General features: G+C 45.8%; 1 protein-coding gene across 1 annotated transcript in view; it reads left to right on the forward strand.

The window, feature by feature from the left end:
• The window catches only part of SERINC1 (serine incorporator 1), a 53,203-nt gene that overhangs the window by 12,949 nt on the left and 26,707 nt on the right, over positions 1-13,547 (forward strand). The window contains exons 3-5 of the mRNA XM_029596406.1: positions 1,652-1,845; positions 1,991-2,070; positions 12,528-12,665. Coding sequence (XP_029452266.1) covers positions 1,652-1,845; positions 1,991-2,070; positions 12,528-12,665 — 412 coding nt within the window. The remainder of the gene's footprint in view (positions 1-1,651; positions 1,846-1,990; positions 2,071-12,527; positions 12,666-13,547) is intronic.

A 13,547-nucleotide genomic window follows, 5' to 3' on the forward strand; every position in this document is an offset into this window, starting at 1 on the left:
TATTGCCTCCAGTACCATACAAAGTCTGATGCATTGATGGGACAGGAAATCCTATGTCATGCAACAAAATCGTGTTTAAAAAAAACAAAACTGCCCACACTTTGCAAGGATATACAAATTACAATTTTAATAAAGGTATCCTATGCTTCATCTGTCACATCTAGGAACTCCCAGACAATATGGCTAATTCAGCCTGCTTATCTGTGGGGGGGAAAAAAGCAAGTTTGCTTTACCGTAAGCGGTGTTTTCCATGCATAGCAGGATGAATTAGCCATGTGTTCCCACCCACCACACTGGACAGTTTTTTGACTACATTCCACATCTAATTCTTATCTTTGCTCCTGTCCTTTGCTTTCTTATTGACTGAGGGAGAGAGTCAATCATGCGGGAATCCACCACGCAGGCGCACAGGAGCAAGGAAGGAAAGCTTTTTTTCTAACATTCTATGAGAAGTTCCGCTCCGGGCCACCAGGGGGTGCTCCCTGACAGCATGACTAATTCATCCTGCTACCCACGGAAAACACGTTACAGTAAGCAAACTTGCTTTTTTTCATGTTTATATAATGAATAATAAAGAGATTTTTAAAAAGCCTTTACAACAAATGCAATGGCCCTGCAGGCCTCCATTTGTGGGGGGGCTATATGACCTGAGCCGCCCTATGTTGGATCCAGCAACTCCCAGACAGCCTAGAATTAGCCCGCCTGGAATCAGCCATAGCAGTTTTGGCTGATCATACTTACAACATAGTGAAAATGCCATCTAGGCTTGGGCTTCATAGTAGGGGCCAGAAGGCTTCTATGGCTCTGCAGTTGAACAACAGATTCAGTATCAAAGTTGTGCCTTTGTAAATTACCTTTCAAACGTAATCCTTTTTGGAGAGGATTTAGAAAAACCGATAAAGGACCTAAGGGAATCAAAACCTCAAACTTCCTGAGGTTAGGCTTTGCATAGGGCATGGCGTTTCAGGACTCAGCGCTTCCGAGAGTGTTGCAGGTATAAAACTGCAAAGTGTCCCTCTTCAGATGTTCGAAGGGCAGTGATAACGAACTGATTAGCAAGTGGTCAGCATCCACATTGTGAAGTTGAGAGAGAGGAAATTTTTGGCTTATTCCTACAGTTTCTCTATTCACTATTAGAACACCTCCCACCCTTTTTTCTTTTGCCTAGGGTAGTCTATATAAGAGTATCCTACTGGATTCCCAGAATTGAGGATGATTTCTGACTATAACCACCAAGATTCTGTTATATAAAGTATATGTAGAGAATTCAACAAATCTGCCAAAACACTAACCTCCTTCCATATAGACCAAGCATTTAGTAAAGATAAATCAAATCAAATTCAAGCGACAGATGAGGAGTCAAGCAATTGATAGGCAATTAAATGGCCTATGATGATGCTTGTAATGGCCATCATTTGTAATAGAAATTGACAAAGCTTTGAGGCATATCCCAATATTAAATATCCTAAACAAAAGCAATTATGTATAACAAATTATCAAAACCAATCACTGCATATCAATCTTGCAAAATGTTGCACAAAGAGGTGATACTTGCTAGTAAATTATGCCTTAAGTGTCTGACTCTATGAAATATGTTTGTGCATAATGAATTCTACAGATTAATAAACTAGTGTATACAATTCCATTGCAGATTCCTGGCTTTTGCGAGGGAGGAATTGGGACATCCCTTCCTGGCGTGCATGGTCATGTGAACTGTGACGTGATCGTTGGATACAAGGCAGTGTACCGTGTATGCTTTGGCATGGCCATGTTCTTCCTGCTCTTCTCCTTACTCATGATAAAAGTGAAAAGCAGCCAAGATCCTCGAGCCGCAGTACATAATGGGTAAGATGCCAGACTGAGGGAGAATATGTAGGATTTTGTTCAAGCTTCAGTAATATGTGACTAGGAACATCTACTGTAGATCTTGCATTAAATAACTTTTTCATCCTATAATGCTGACACCTTTTGTGGTTCTTTCCATGTCTAGATTTTGGTTCTTTAAATTTGCTGCAGCCGTGGCAATTACCGTTGGAGCCTTCTTCATACCAGAAGGGCCGTTTACTACTGGTAAGTTAGAACGGAGCTTAACTTTCTGCCACTAGTGATGTAGTGGTTTGTTTCATCCAGTCAGGCTAGTCCACACAAGTGGGTGTTATACACTTCTTCCAGCAGATGGAGACAGTAATCAAGAGCTCACTGATGTTGCCCCTCATATACCCGTGTGCTGACATCAACCTGCCAATATTCTCTATATCCAGCAGATGGTGGACATGCATTCCATTCTGTGGACGTGTGGCCTAGCTAGGCTAGATGATCATGAAAAGAGGCTAGCAGGTGGTTCCAGGTGTGAAAGGATGTTTTCACCTTTCTCAGTTGAGCATAACCCAGTGGACTATTGGACTCTTAACATATGGCTCATGAAGTGATAGATAATGCTCACTCCCTCAATTCTGCAGAACCCGATCCTGTTCGTTGAGGCAGCTCCTGAGGTGACAATATGAATTCCCTCCCTCATCGGAGCAGATTTGAGGTTCGGGGGGCACTGCTGGTAGGCGAATGCTCGGTGTTGTCCTCCATCCTACAGATTTTCTTGGATGAGGAGGAGTTATTGTTTAGAACTGCAGACAAATGGTTTTCCCTCTCTCAGCAGCACAGGGATCCTTGCCTCCCCCAAAGATGGGCAGTGTTTGGGATCTCAGTACTGCCGGTGAGAGTCTCTGGCATTGAGTGACTTGGTTCTCCTTCCTATGCTCTCCCTTCCCCACTGTCATTTTTTAGTAAAGTTTATATTTAAAAAAAAAAATGTGTAAACTCCTGGCAAGACTCCATCTTTCTCTGTTTTGCTTAGCGGCACTGTGCCATGATAGTGAGAGGCTAAGGGGACCAGTTGTGGGGGATATTATGGCTGCTTACAAGTGAGAGGTTTTTTTTATTTTTGAGTTCCGGGTGCCACAGCTGCAATGGCAGGAGAGGTTTCAAAAAAATTAAAGTTCCTGTTCATACCCCAAATCAATCCAGACAAGCAGGTTTTGCATCCCTACCAGGAGATGGAGGCAGAGAACCAAAGACATTGAAGCACTGCTACATAACAGAGAGTGCCTCCAGCAGTCCCTTAGTATTTCTCTGTCTCCAGCAGATGGAAGAGGTGCAAACCTGCAGTCTGGAGTTTAAAAAAAAAAAAAAGAGAAATTGGGAGATGCTCCCAGAGGTGCTAGGTTTCTTTGTGGGCCATTCTTCAAATTGATCCTGGCAAGCACGGTGGGGGGTGGGGGAGGGGGTTGGTGATCCCTGGACAGCTTGTCTCTCGTTGAGGCCTCGACGCAGCCGGTGAGAGCGCGGCTCCACACCAACGCAACACAAACCATGAAGCGCTGCGCATGAGGTGCACAGTCAACGCATGCATCGAAGCCAAACCGGAAGGAGGCGTCGCCGCTCGGCTCATCGCACAATCACCGAGCAGGGGCACATAACATCGAAGACTTTGACGCAAAAAGCATCCAAGAGTCACCGGGAATCAACTGGGAAGATTACCCAGAAGCCTCTTCCGGCTGTGGACCCGCAGGTGGTCTTCACCCCTGATTAATTGGTGGAGCTCAGGTTTTCTGATGTGGAGCCAGCATTTGAGTTCATGTTCACCAGCTCCTCCAGTGAGTCTACTCTGATCTGTCCTCAGTATCCAAGCGGAAGAAGACTTCACTGCAATTGCAGGAACCACGCCGAAAGAGACACGAGGTCTACTACAATGTAACGGTCTCGAGTCTGGCCCAGAGGTCTTGACTGACATTCTGCTGGCAGCACTGCCCCCAGGGAATTCCTCTGTGAATGGCTCAACATCTCGTCATGCCTCAGAAGCATTCTCCCAGATTTCCAGAATCTTAACCCAGTTCCTCTCCTCGGTGGAGGATCAAGGAGGTAGCAAGACTCTCCCTACTTCATGTGAGGACTCCATCCACCCCCCCAGGCAGACCAACTTTACCTCGGCAAAGGGATAATAGTCCGGAGCCTCGGCCTAGCAGCCCGGCCCCTTAGCACTCTCCACAACTAGACATCTCCCCGCAGCTCTCACCACCTACTTTGTCAGGTTTCTCGACGGGGTACCCATCCTGACCGGTTGGAGGAGCAGCCTGAGCCTGCTTCGCCACCAGAGGACCTCTCCTATTCGAAATTTGTAGAGAAGGTGAGCATGAGACTTAACATTGAAACACGGAAGGTACCAGACCCACGCGCTGAGGTGCTGGGATCCTGAAGATCTTCAAAGTGCCAGCTGAGCCGACTGCTTTTGCTATCCCACGCTATCCCACTGTCATGATGAAAGCTTGGGAGTCCCCCCTTTTCCGGTCAAGCAATCTCACATAAACAGATCTCAAATTCCAGATGTGTAAATCTCTATTCTACAGCATGGTCCAACTCCCGCACTCCTCTATGGAGGTTGAGTCGGCCATGAAGAGAGCCAAAAATCACGCCTCCATTCAAATACTCCTCCAGGACGCGACTGCAAGTACCTAGACGACTTTGGCAGAAAAGCATTCCAGGCGGGTACGCTGAATGCAAAGATTCTGCAGTACCTGTATGAATACCTACAGTTACTGAAGCCCCACCACAGCAGTTTCATGACCTGGAGGAGGGGCTAAGACACCTTTGAGATGTCCGCCCAGACTACAGCAGGGACCATAGCTGCTCGGAGGATGGCGTAGCTTCAGGCCAATGCCATTCGGGAGGACGTTCATGAAAAATTGGCTGACTTCCCGGACAACCTGTTTGGAGACAAGTTGCCCAGAACTGTAGCCCAGTTGAAAGAGTAGAACATAGCGGTCTTGTCCCTGTCATCTCCCACTGACTAACAGTCCTCTCGCTAAGAAGTATTACCTGACCTACAGGAAGGCCTTTTACCAGCAGCAGCCGTGCACGTCATATTCATCATACCATCCGCCCCCTTATCCGCAAACCCAGCCACAGTTAACAACAATAAGGTCGCAGCAGAACCAGAGACAAGAATGTCCGCCCCCGAATAACAACACACATCCTTGGCAGGGTTTTTAGAGGTATCTGGGCCACTCTTACCACTGACAGTAGGGGGCAGATTTCCCCTTTTCTACCATTCTTGGGAGTCTATCTCCTCCTGTCGTTGGGTGCTGAACATTATCAGAGAGGGATTCCCATTGAACTTCAAGAAAATCCCAAGTTTCCCCCATCAGGTACAGCCGCATCAACCCACTTTAGAGAACCAACGCTGGCTGCAAGAGGAAGTCACCAAATTGCTCTAACATTCTATCCAGCGTGTTCCTAGTTGCCAGTTGAACCAGGGATTCTATTCCCAGTACTTCCTCATTCACAAAAAATAGTGGGGGCTCCGCCCAATCTTGGACTTACGAGTTCTCAACAAATTCCTAAAAAGGGAGAAATTCAAGATGACATCTCTCAAGACCATTCTTCCCTTTCTACAACCCAATGCTTGGATGTGTTCACTGGACCTGAAAGATATATACTCTCACATCCCGACGCACTGTTCTTCTTGGCGGTACCTGTTTCTAGGTCAGCAGGCATCACTTTCAGTACAAGGTGCTCCCCTTTGGTCTCTCGAAGTGTTCAGCGGTAGCAGTGGCCCACCTCATGAAGCAGAGAATCCAACTGTTTCCCTAACTTGACAACTGGTTGATAGTGGCGCCGCAACCTGCAACTCAACTGAGCAGCTTGGAGGCTACAGTCCATTGCCTGGAGGGCCTCAGGTTTGTTATCAACTATGGGAAATGCAGTCTACAGCCAACACAGAACCTACAGTTCATTGGGGCCTGTATAAGTACCACACTGGGCAGAGCGTTCCTGCCGGTGGACAGGGCCCACACGCTGCACACCCTGGCCATCTAACTTGAAGGACTGTGCTCACGCCTCGGCCCACCAGATCTTGACCCTGCTCGGCCATGTGGCAGCAGCCATATATATGGTGCTGCATACCCGCTTATACATAGGCATTTGCAATGGGGGCTGAAGGTGCAATGGACATAATTCTCACATCCACTGTCCCGTCGAGTGAATCTGACCCAGATCATGAAAGCGGACTTGGATTGGTGGTTGCGCCCCACAGCTCTTACAGGAGGGGCACCATTTTGCCCCACCCCACCCCCGACATATCAGGTTATCCTTGCCAGAGATGCCTCAAGCAGGGGGTGGGAAGTTCACTTGGACTAGGTACGAACACCAAGGCTCTGGTCTGGCTGGGAGAGAGTCCAGCAAATAAACCTCCTAGAGCACAGAGCGATTGGAAATGCCATACGCACGTTTGAGAGATTCCTGTGGGGCCGAACCGTAATGGTCCACACAGACAATCAGGTCACGATATTTTACATAAACAAGGAAGGAGGGTCTGGATCCTGGATGTTGTACAAGGAAGTGGTGCTCATCCTGGAATGGGCAGAGGAGCACTCATCAGGCGACCTATCTACCAGGGATGGAGATCGCCAAAGCTGACAGGCTAAGCAGGATCTTCCAGCCACTCGAATGGGAACTTTTCCAGGACATGGGGGCCTTCCATGCATGGACCTCTTTGCCACGGAACGCAACAAAAAGGTGGAGATGTTCTGCTCAGTCTACCCCAGCAGGGAACGACTCACGCAGGATACGTTTCTTGTGTTGTGGATGGAAGGGCTCCTCTACATTTACCCCCCAGTCCCACTCATCTAGAATAATACAGAAGTGTATCGCGGATGTCGCCAATCTCATTCTGATAGTTCCGGCTTGGCCCAGACAACCGTGGTACACTTATCTAGTGCAACACTCCATTGAATTGCCTATTTCCCTCTGCAACAGTGCGGATCTGCTGATGCAGGACAGCGGCACCCTGCTTCACCTCATGCACTCCTCGCTGCATTTCACTGCGTGGATGTTGAAAGGACAGTATTAGTCACTTACACTTGCCATCAGAAATCCAAGCGGTCCTGGTATCGTCCAGAAAATCTTCTACCAGAAGGAATTATCAGAGCAAGTGGCTCAGGTACTCGGCCTGTGCAGCAGCAAGGGTGTAGATCCCTTTTCCTGCTTATCGGAACTCCTGCTGGAGTATCTCCATTCCCTGTATCAAGCGGGACTAGCGACAGCTTAAGTTGAGGGTCCACGTCAGTGCCATTGTGGCTTATCGTCCCTTCAATGGTTACCCTGACTTCTGCAAGAAGAGTCAGCAAGTTGCAGGCTTTGGTTCACTATTCTCCATACCTTGAATTTCATCACAACAAAGTAACGTTACGGACACACCCCTCATTCTTACCCAAGGTGGTTTCGGCTTTCCACATTAACCAAACCATCACACTGCTGACCTTCTTTCTGAAGCCGCACGGGTTGAGTGGCGGCTCCACACACTAGACTGCAAGCAAGCCTTGGCATAGTATAAGCGTAAAACACATTCTGAATCTAGAGCTTCATAGCTATTAGTTTCCTTTAACCCAAATACCCCTGGACTGCTGATCTCCAAAAGGACTCTTTCCACTTGGATTTCACAGTGCATTCACTTGTTACCATATAAGTTCAGAGTCTCTACCTAGTGTACCAAAGGCTCATAAAGTGAGAGCAAAGGCAGCGTCGGTAGCTCATCTACATGAAATTCATATAATGGACATCTGTAAAGCCACTACGTGGTCTTCACTGCACACTTTCACTTCCCCTTACTGTCTCAACCATCAAGCCGTTTCAGATGCGGTGATGGGCAGGACCGTACTCCAGTCCGTAACCACGTAAAGAGACTGTCTGCTACACTGGACCAGGTTGGGTGCAACACCTCATATTGAGCCTCGGGAGCTACACTGGACCAGGTTGGGTGCAACACCTCATATTGAGCCTCGGGAACTGCACTATGTTCCCACAGGGGCCCTTCAGACTGCGCTCACAGCCTTCAGCTGGGGACTCCCATACAGCATGGCTAATTCAGCCTGTTTATCTGTAGGGAAAAAAGCAAATTTGCTTCCCGTAAACGGTGTTTTCCATAGATGATAGACTGAATAAGCCAAGCTGATCCGCCTGCCTCACAGACAGTCTTCAGTTCATGCTTCGCAGACACGCTTTCAAATAGACTGAGGAGAAAGATGGAGCCAAGCAGGAAAGTACGCACAGCTGCACATAGAGCAAAGCTCTGTCTTCTTTAAGAAGCTCTGCCTGGCCGCACCAGAGGGACATCCCAGACAGCATGGCTAATTCATCCTGCTATTTATGGAAAACGCCATTTATGGTAAGGAAACTTGCTTTTCTTCAATGTTTCAGGACAGGCCCAGGCTCAGAAGGAAGCTGTATTTTCGGCAGTGAGTAGCTGTGGGCTGCTCCGGGAGCTGAAGCTGCATTTGGCAGTATACACCCCCCCCCCCCCCCCCCCCTTGTCTGTGTCCTGCAACTGCACCATTTTCACAGCTCTTAGGCAGACACAATTGTATACCGGCAAGATGGGTGATGGCTGCAGGTTCCCAGTGCAAGAAAGTGTGCTGGTCCTGGGGCTTGACTTGGGGTCACTTTAATTCAGCGGCATTATGCAGCAATTGTGTGTTCACTGGGGAGGGGGGACAGAGACCAATAGGAGGACCACGTGGTCTTGGAGCCCTGTGCCAGACTCTGCAATTGGTCTGGAGAGCCTCTCAAGCAGGAAGAAAGTGACAACCAGGAGAATGACTTGATCCTCCGTGAACCCAGGGACTCCCTTCCTCCATTGTCTCCAGAGATTCCATCAGGGAAGAGATGGAGGAGGATCTTGGGGCACGTCCTAGGTTGATGTGGGAGAGGATGATGAATTTTCCACAAAATTTGTCTTGCTAATGCATAAAGCCTTTTTAGCCACGAGGTGCACGGGTTCTAAGCAGTCCGCCAGCCAGCAGTCTTGTCCCGCTGTGAAGAGCAAAGTACTTCTTTGGTCAGGGGGTCAGGAGGCCACCTGTGTCGCCTGGACCACTCTAGAGGGGCTGGCAGTTCGGATGACTCATACCTGGATGACCCGGGGATGATCTTGGAGACATTGCGGGGGTGGATCCTGTTGGTTCAGTGGATTCCACGGCAAATATCAACCAGGGCATGGATAAGAACATAGCAGATCCAGAAGAGGTTCCAGTAGTTGAGGGGGATGACCACATGTGGTTCGGCTGTTCCGCAAGGAGGAGTTGAGACCACTTATTCCCCATATCTTGAAAGAGCTGGGTATTAAATTGGTCCAGGAGGAGTCTGATAATGAAGGGGTAGATCTGGTGTTGGATGGCCTTCGGGGTCCACAGACAGCTTTTCCGTTCCTGAAGAAGATCAAGAAGCTGGTAAACCGGGAATGGGATTTCCCAGAGGCTATATGTGGATTTTTGGCATTGGTTAATGGGTAGTCATCTTTGTGTCTTGGGGCGAGAAGGTTTTGTTTCTTGGGTATCTATATTTCATGAGACGTCGGATCCTTTTTGTCTTATGGTCTGGTCTTTGTAAGGGTATGTTCGGTGAAGAGCATTTGTTCCATGACCATAGTGGCCACTCTTGAAGGTGTGGAACCTTCCCTGTTTGTGTTTGCCTCTGTCTTTGGAGAGTGTGTGCAATTTGGTGCTTGGCGCAGCGGTACATTCTGAGTCAAGCCTTAGTACCTCTAATCATAGATTTTCTACAAGATCATTGATCATTGGGAAATCTGCCACCAAGACATCAAACGCCTCCTCAACAGCCTAAACCTAGTATTAAACTCCTCCAAGACCGAACTACTACTCATCTCTCCTGAGAACAGTAATTCCACCTCTACGCATCCAGCCAACCCAACAACCACTCAAGTGAGAGACTTAGGAGTGATAATTGACAATCTGTTGAACCTTAAAGCTTCCATTAACAGAACTACCAAAGACTGTTTCCACAAACTCCAAGTGCTAAAAAGGATAAGGCCTCTCTTCCACGCTCAAGATTTCAGAACGATCCTCCAAGCAATTATTTTCTCAAAGATAGATTACTGTAACTCTATCTTACTAGGTCTCCCTTCCTCCTACACCAAACCGCTTCAGATGGTACAAAATGCAGCAGCACGTTTACTGACAAACACCAGGAAAAGAGACCACATCTCTCCAATCCTAAAAGATCTACATTGGTTACCAATTCACTTCAGAATCATCTACAAATCAATCTCCATTATATACAAAACCATCCATCAACACACTACAATTGACCTACAAATCCTTCTCCACTTACACAACTCCTCAAGACCTACCAGAGACGCATACAGAGGATCTCTCCAGGTACCTCCTAACAAAACCACCAGACATATTACCTTAAGAGATCGAGCCCTCTGTACAGCTGGTCCACCGGTTATGGAACTCCATCCCCCCCCCCCCCCCCCTCCCGATCTCAGACAAGAGCCCTGCCTCCCAACCTTTAGGAAAAGACTTAAGACTTGGCTGTTTAAGCAAGCATTCTCGGACTCCAATTAATGCCCTTCACCATCAACATACATAACACAGTCAGCTCAATTTCATCTCTTTGTAAATAATGTTAGCCGTTATTAACCTTTTCCTTTATTTTCCCTCTTCTCCTAGTTAAACAGTCCTTGTTATTTGTAACTGCTTTCGTCTGCACTATAGTTCCAGTTTGAAGTCTATTTTGCACCCCTGTTTAACTGTAAACCAGCATGATGTGATTGTATCATGAATGCCGGTATATAAAAACCTTAAATAAGATGATCAGGTTAAAGTACTGGCTCTTGATAAACTGAAATACACGTGGTGGCTTTATTTTACTGTGGAGATTGCAATTGAGGTTGGCTCCAATTCTTCAATTTCATACAGTGCCTTCCTTTTCTTTGTTCGTCATCACATTCCATCAGCATCAGTTGGTCTTCTTTGACTTTGGTCAAGTGACAGAAGCTTTAACAGTGAGTGCTTCTTTGGTCTTTTTCCACATCTTAAGAGTAGCACTGCCCTTCTGGGCTTGGTTCATCCCTGTTTTCTCTAGGATGGCATAAAGAATGGAGAAGCAGCTATTCATGTAACATTGGTAGATCAGTTTCAGGAAGTGATTGTGGTGGTCTGTGGTTTTTGGGGTGCCATTACCAAACCAGATTAAGGCTCATTCTGAGTCTTCAGGTTATATCATGCATGCAGTTACAATTGGTGCTCCACATCCCATTAGCTTATAGAGGTGGTCAAGAAAGCCTATAAGGACATTCTTTTTGGCAAGGGGACAGTAATTTGCTCTTATTCCATGAGCGTTGGCCGCTTCTTGAACGGAGCTGCCATGGTGAGTGTCTCCATCGCGGGCTTTGATGAACAGAAGTTGATCGTTGTTGCTTCTCTCCCAAACATTTCCATTTTTGATATACAGATTAAGGAGGATGACAGCTTTGCCTCAGATGTGTTGTGGGGGGCTAGAGCAACCTCCCACCTTATGAGGTGGTAGCTTTGGTGCATCCCATTTGTGTGGATGAACCTGACTGGATGAAGGGGAGGATGAAATTTCTACTTACCTGATGATTTCCTTTCCTCTAGAACAGTCAGCCTAGTCCAGAATCCCTCCCAGTGCTGTTTTTCATTATTTCAGGATGGACTTGGAAGGAAGTGGATTCCTTGGATATTGGTAATTTTGAAGGATATTAGTTTCTCTGTATTAGCTTTGTTTCCATTCTCTGTTTAGATTTTTTGCTTACCGTATATATAAAAAAATAAAAAGTGAGAGAAGAGACATTACTGAAGGATTGTTGCTGTTTTTTAATATTGTCCATTGTTTTAGCTTCCTGGAGAATTTAATGGCAGGCTGATGTCAGCTCAGAAGTGGGAGGAGTGACATCTCAAGCTCTTGATTGCCATCTCCATCTGCTGGTAGGAGTGAATAACCCACTTGGGTGGTCTAATCTGACTGTTCTAGAGGAAAGGAAATTATCAGGTAAGTAGTAATTTCACCTTAAGTACCTTACAATGATTTGAGTTCTTAAGGAACAAGTTTGTTCCATTTAGTGTTTCTAGAAACAAAAGTTGACCATTAGAACAGATACAGCATGGGCATCAACAGTGCAGAGGTTCAGAGGGTGTTAGGGGTAATTCAGTTTTCATTCCTGCTCAATTTTTGGCACAAATAAGAGTGCCAAACTGAACTGTATTTTATCTTAACTGGTCAAAAATATGTGTAGCATTTCAATATAAACGTGAATGTGCATTAGAAAAGGGAAGCAGTTTTTTGTTTGTTTTTTTAAAGTTAATTCTTCCTTTTTCAGCAGTTACCTATACTATCAATGGTGGAATTAACATTTGCCTTTAGAAGCATGATCTCTCAGGTTCACATTCATTTGCATATTTAAAGGGGTAATTTTACCAAAATCCAGCTGAAATGTGTCTTGTAATGCTGCAGAACAGATTGAGATGTTCCTCTCTAGCCTGTGGTGCATAAACAGATCCACACTGTGGAGGCTTCCTGAAGGAAAAAGACATAATACAAATTCTTTATTCTTTACAAAGGGGTGCATTGGTTCTTTTTTTTGGAGGATGGAGGGCCAGTTCATTTGGAGAGTGGTACTTGGACCATGATCTGCTACTTTCTTTGTTGATTTTCAGTGTGGTTTTATGTGGGCATGGCTGGTGCCTTCTGCTTTATCCTGATTCAGTTGGTCTTGCTCATTGACTTTGCTCACTCTTGGAACGAATCTTGGGTAGAAAAAATGGAAGAAGGAAACTCAAGATGTTGGTATGCAGGTAAGAGTCTGACTACTTTCCATCTATTTTCCTTGCTTATGTTTTTCAAACCTTTGTACAAGAGATATATGCCACACAGTCTGACTTGCTAATGCAGTAAAGAGGTACCAGAATGGGACTAGGAGGCACTCCATGAAGTTAGTTTTAAATGTGCTACTTGCTAATTGGAGAAAATTCTTTTTCACTCAATGCACAATTAAACTCTGGATTTTGTTGCCAGAGGATGTGGTTAGTGCAGATAGTGTTAGCTGGGTTTAAAAAAAGTTTGGATAAGTTCTTGGAGTAGAAGTCCATTAACTGCTATTAATCAAGTTGACTTGGAATAACCACTGCTATTACTGGCATCAGAAATGTGTGGGCTATACTTAGTTTTTGGGGACTTGCCAGGTACTTGTAGCCTGGATTGGCTGCTGTTGGAAACAGGTTGCTGGGCTTGATGGACCCTTGGTCTGACCCAGTATGGCAATTTCTTATGTTCTTTGATCCTTCAGCTGTGAGTACACAGGCTAATTTGCACTGATCTGGAAGATGCATGTTAAATGAATTAAATAGAAATGCACAGCTTATGAGAATTATAACTTTTATACACTTTCTTGGTCACTTGGTGGGATTAAATTGTTACAGATATCTCTTTTGATTTAGCTCACGCGTTTTCATTGGTAGTTCAAGATGAGATACATTAGTTACTTTCCTATACCCACTAACATCTTCCTTTTTTAAAAGTGTTCCAATTTACTTTCAAATAAATTTAAAGTGATATACTAAAGGGTTTTTCCCATCAATGGGAAAAATGCCTAGTATATAGGCCTTTAAATGTGTATTCATAATTCTGCTGGCAAAATAGTTCATCCATTTTACCACACTCTTGTATGAAAGGTGTCT

Source organism: Rhinatrema bivittatum, chromosome 3 (assembly GCF_901001135.1).
Source record: "Rhinatrema bivittatum chromosome 3, aRhiBiv1.1, whole genome shotgun sequence".
Taxonomy (NCBI): Eukaryota; Metazoa; Chordata; class Amphibia; order Gymnophiona; family Rhinatrematidae; genus Rhinatrema; species Rhinatrema bivittatum.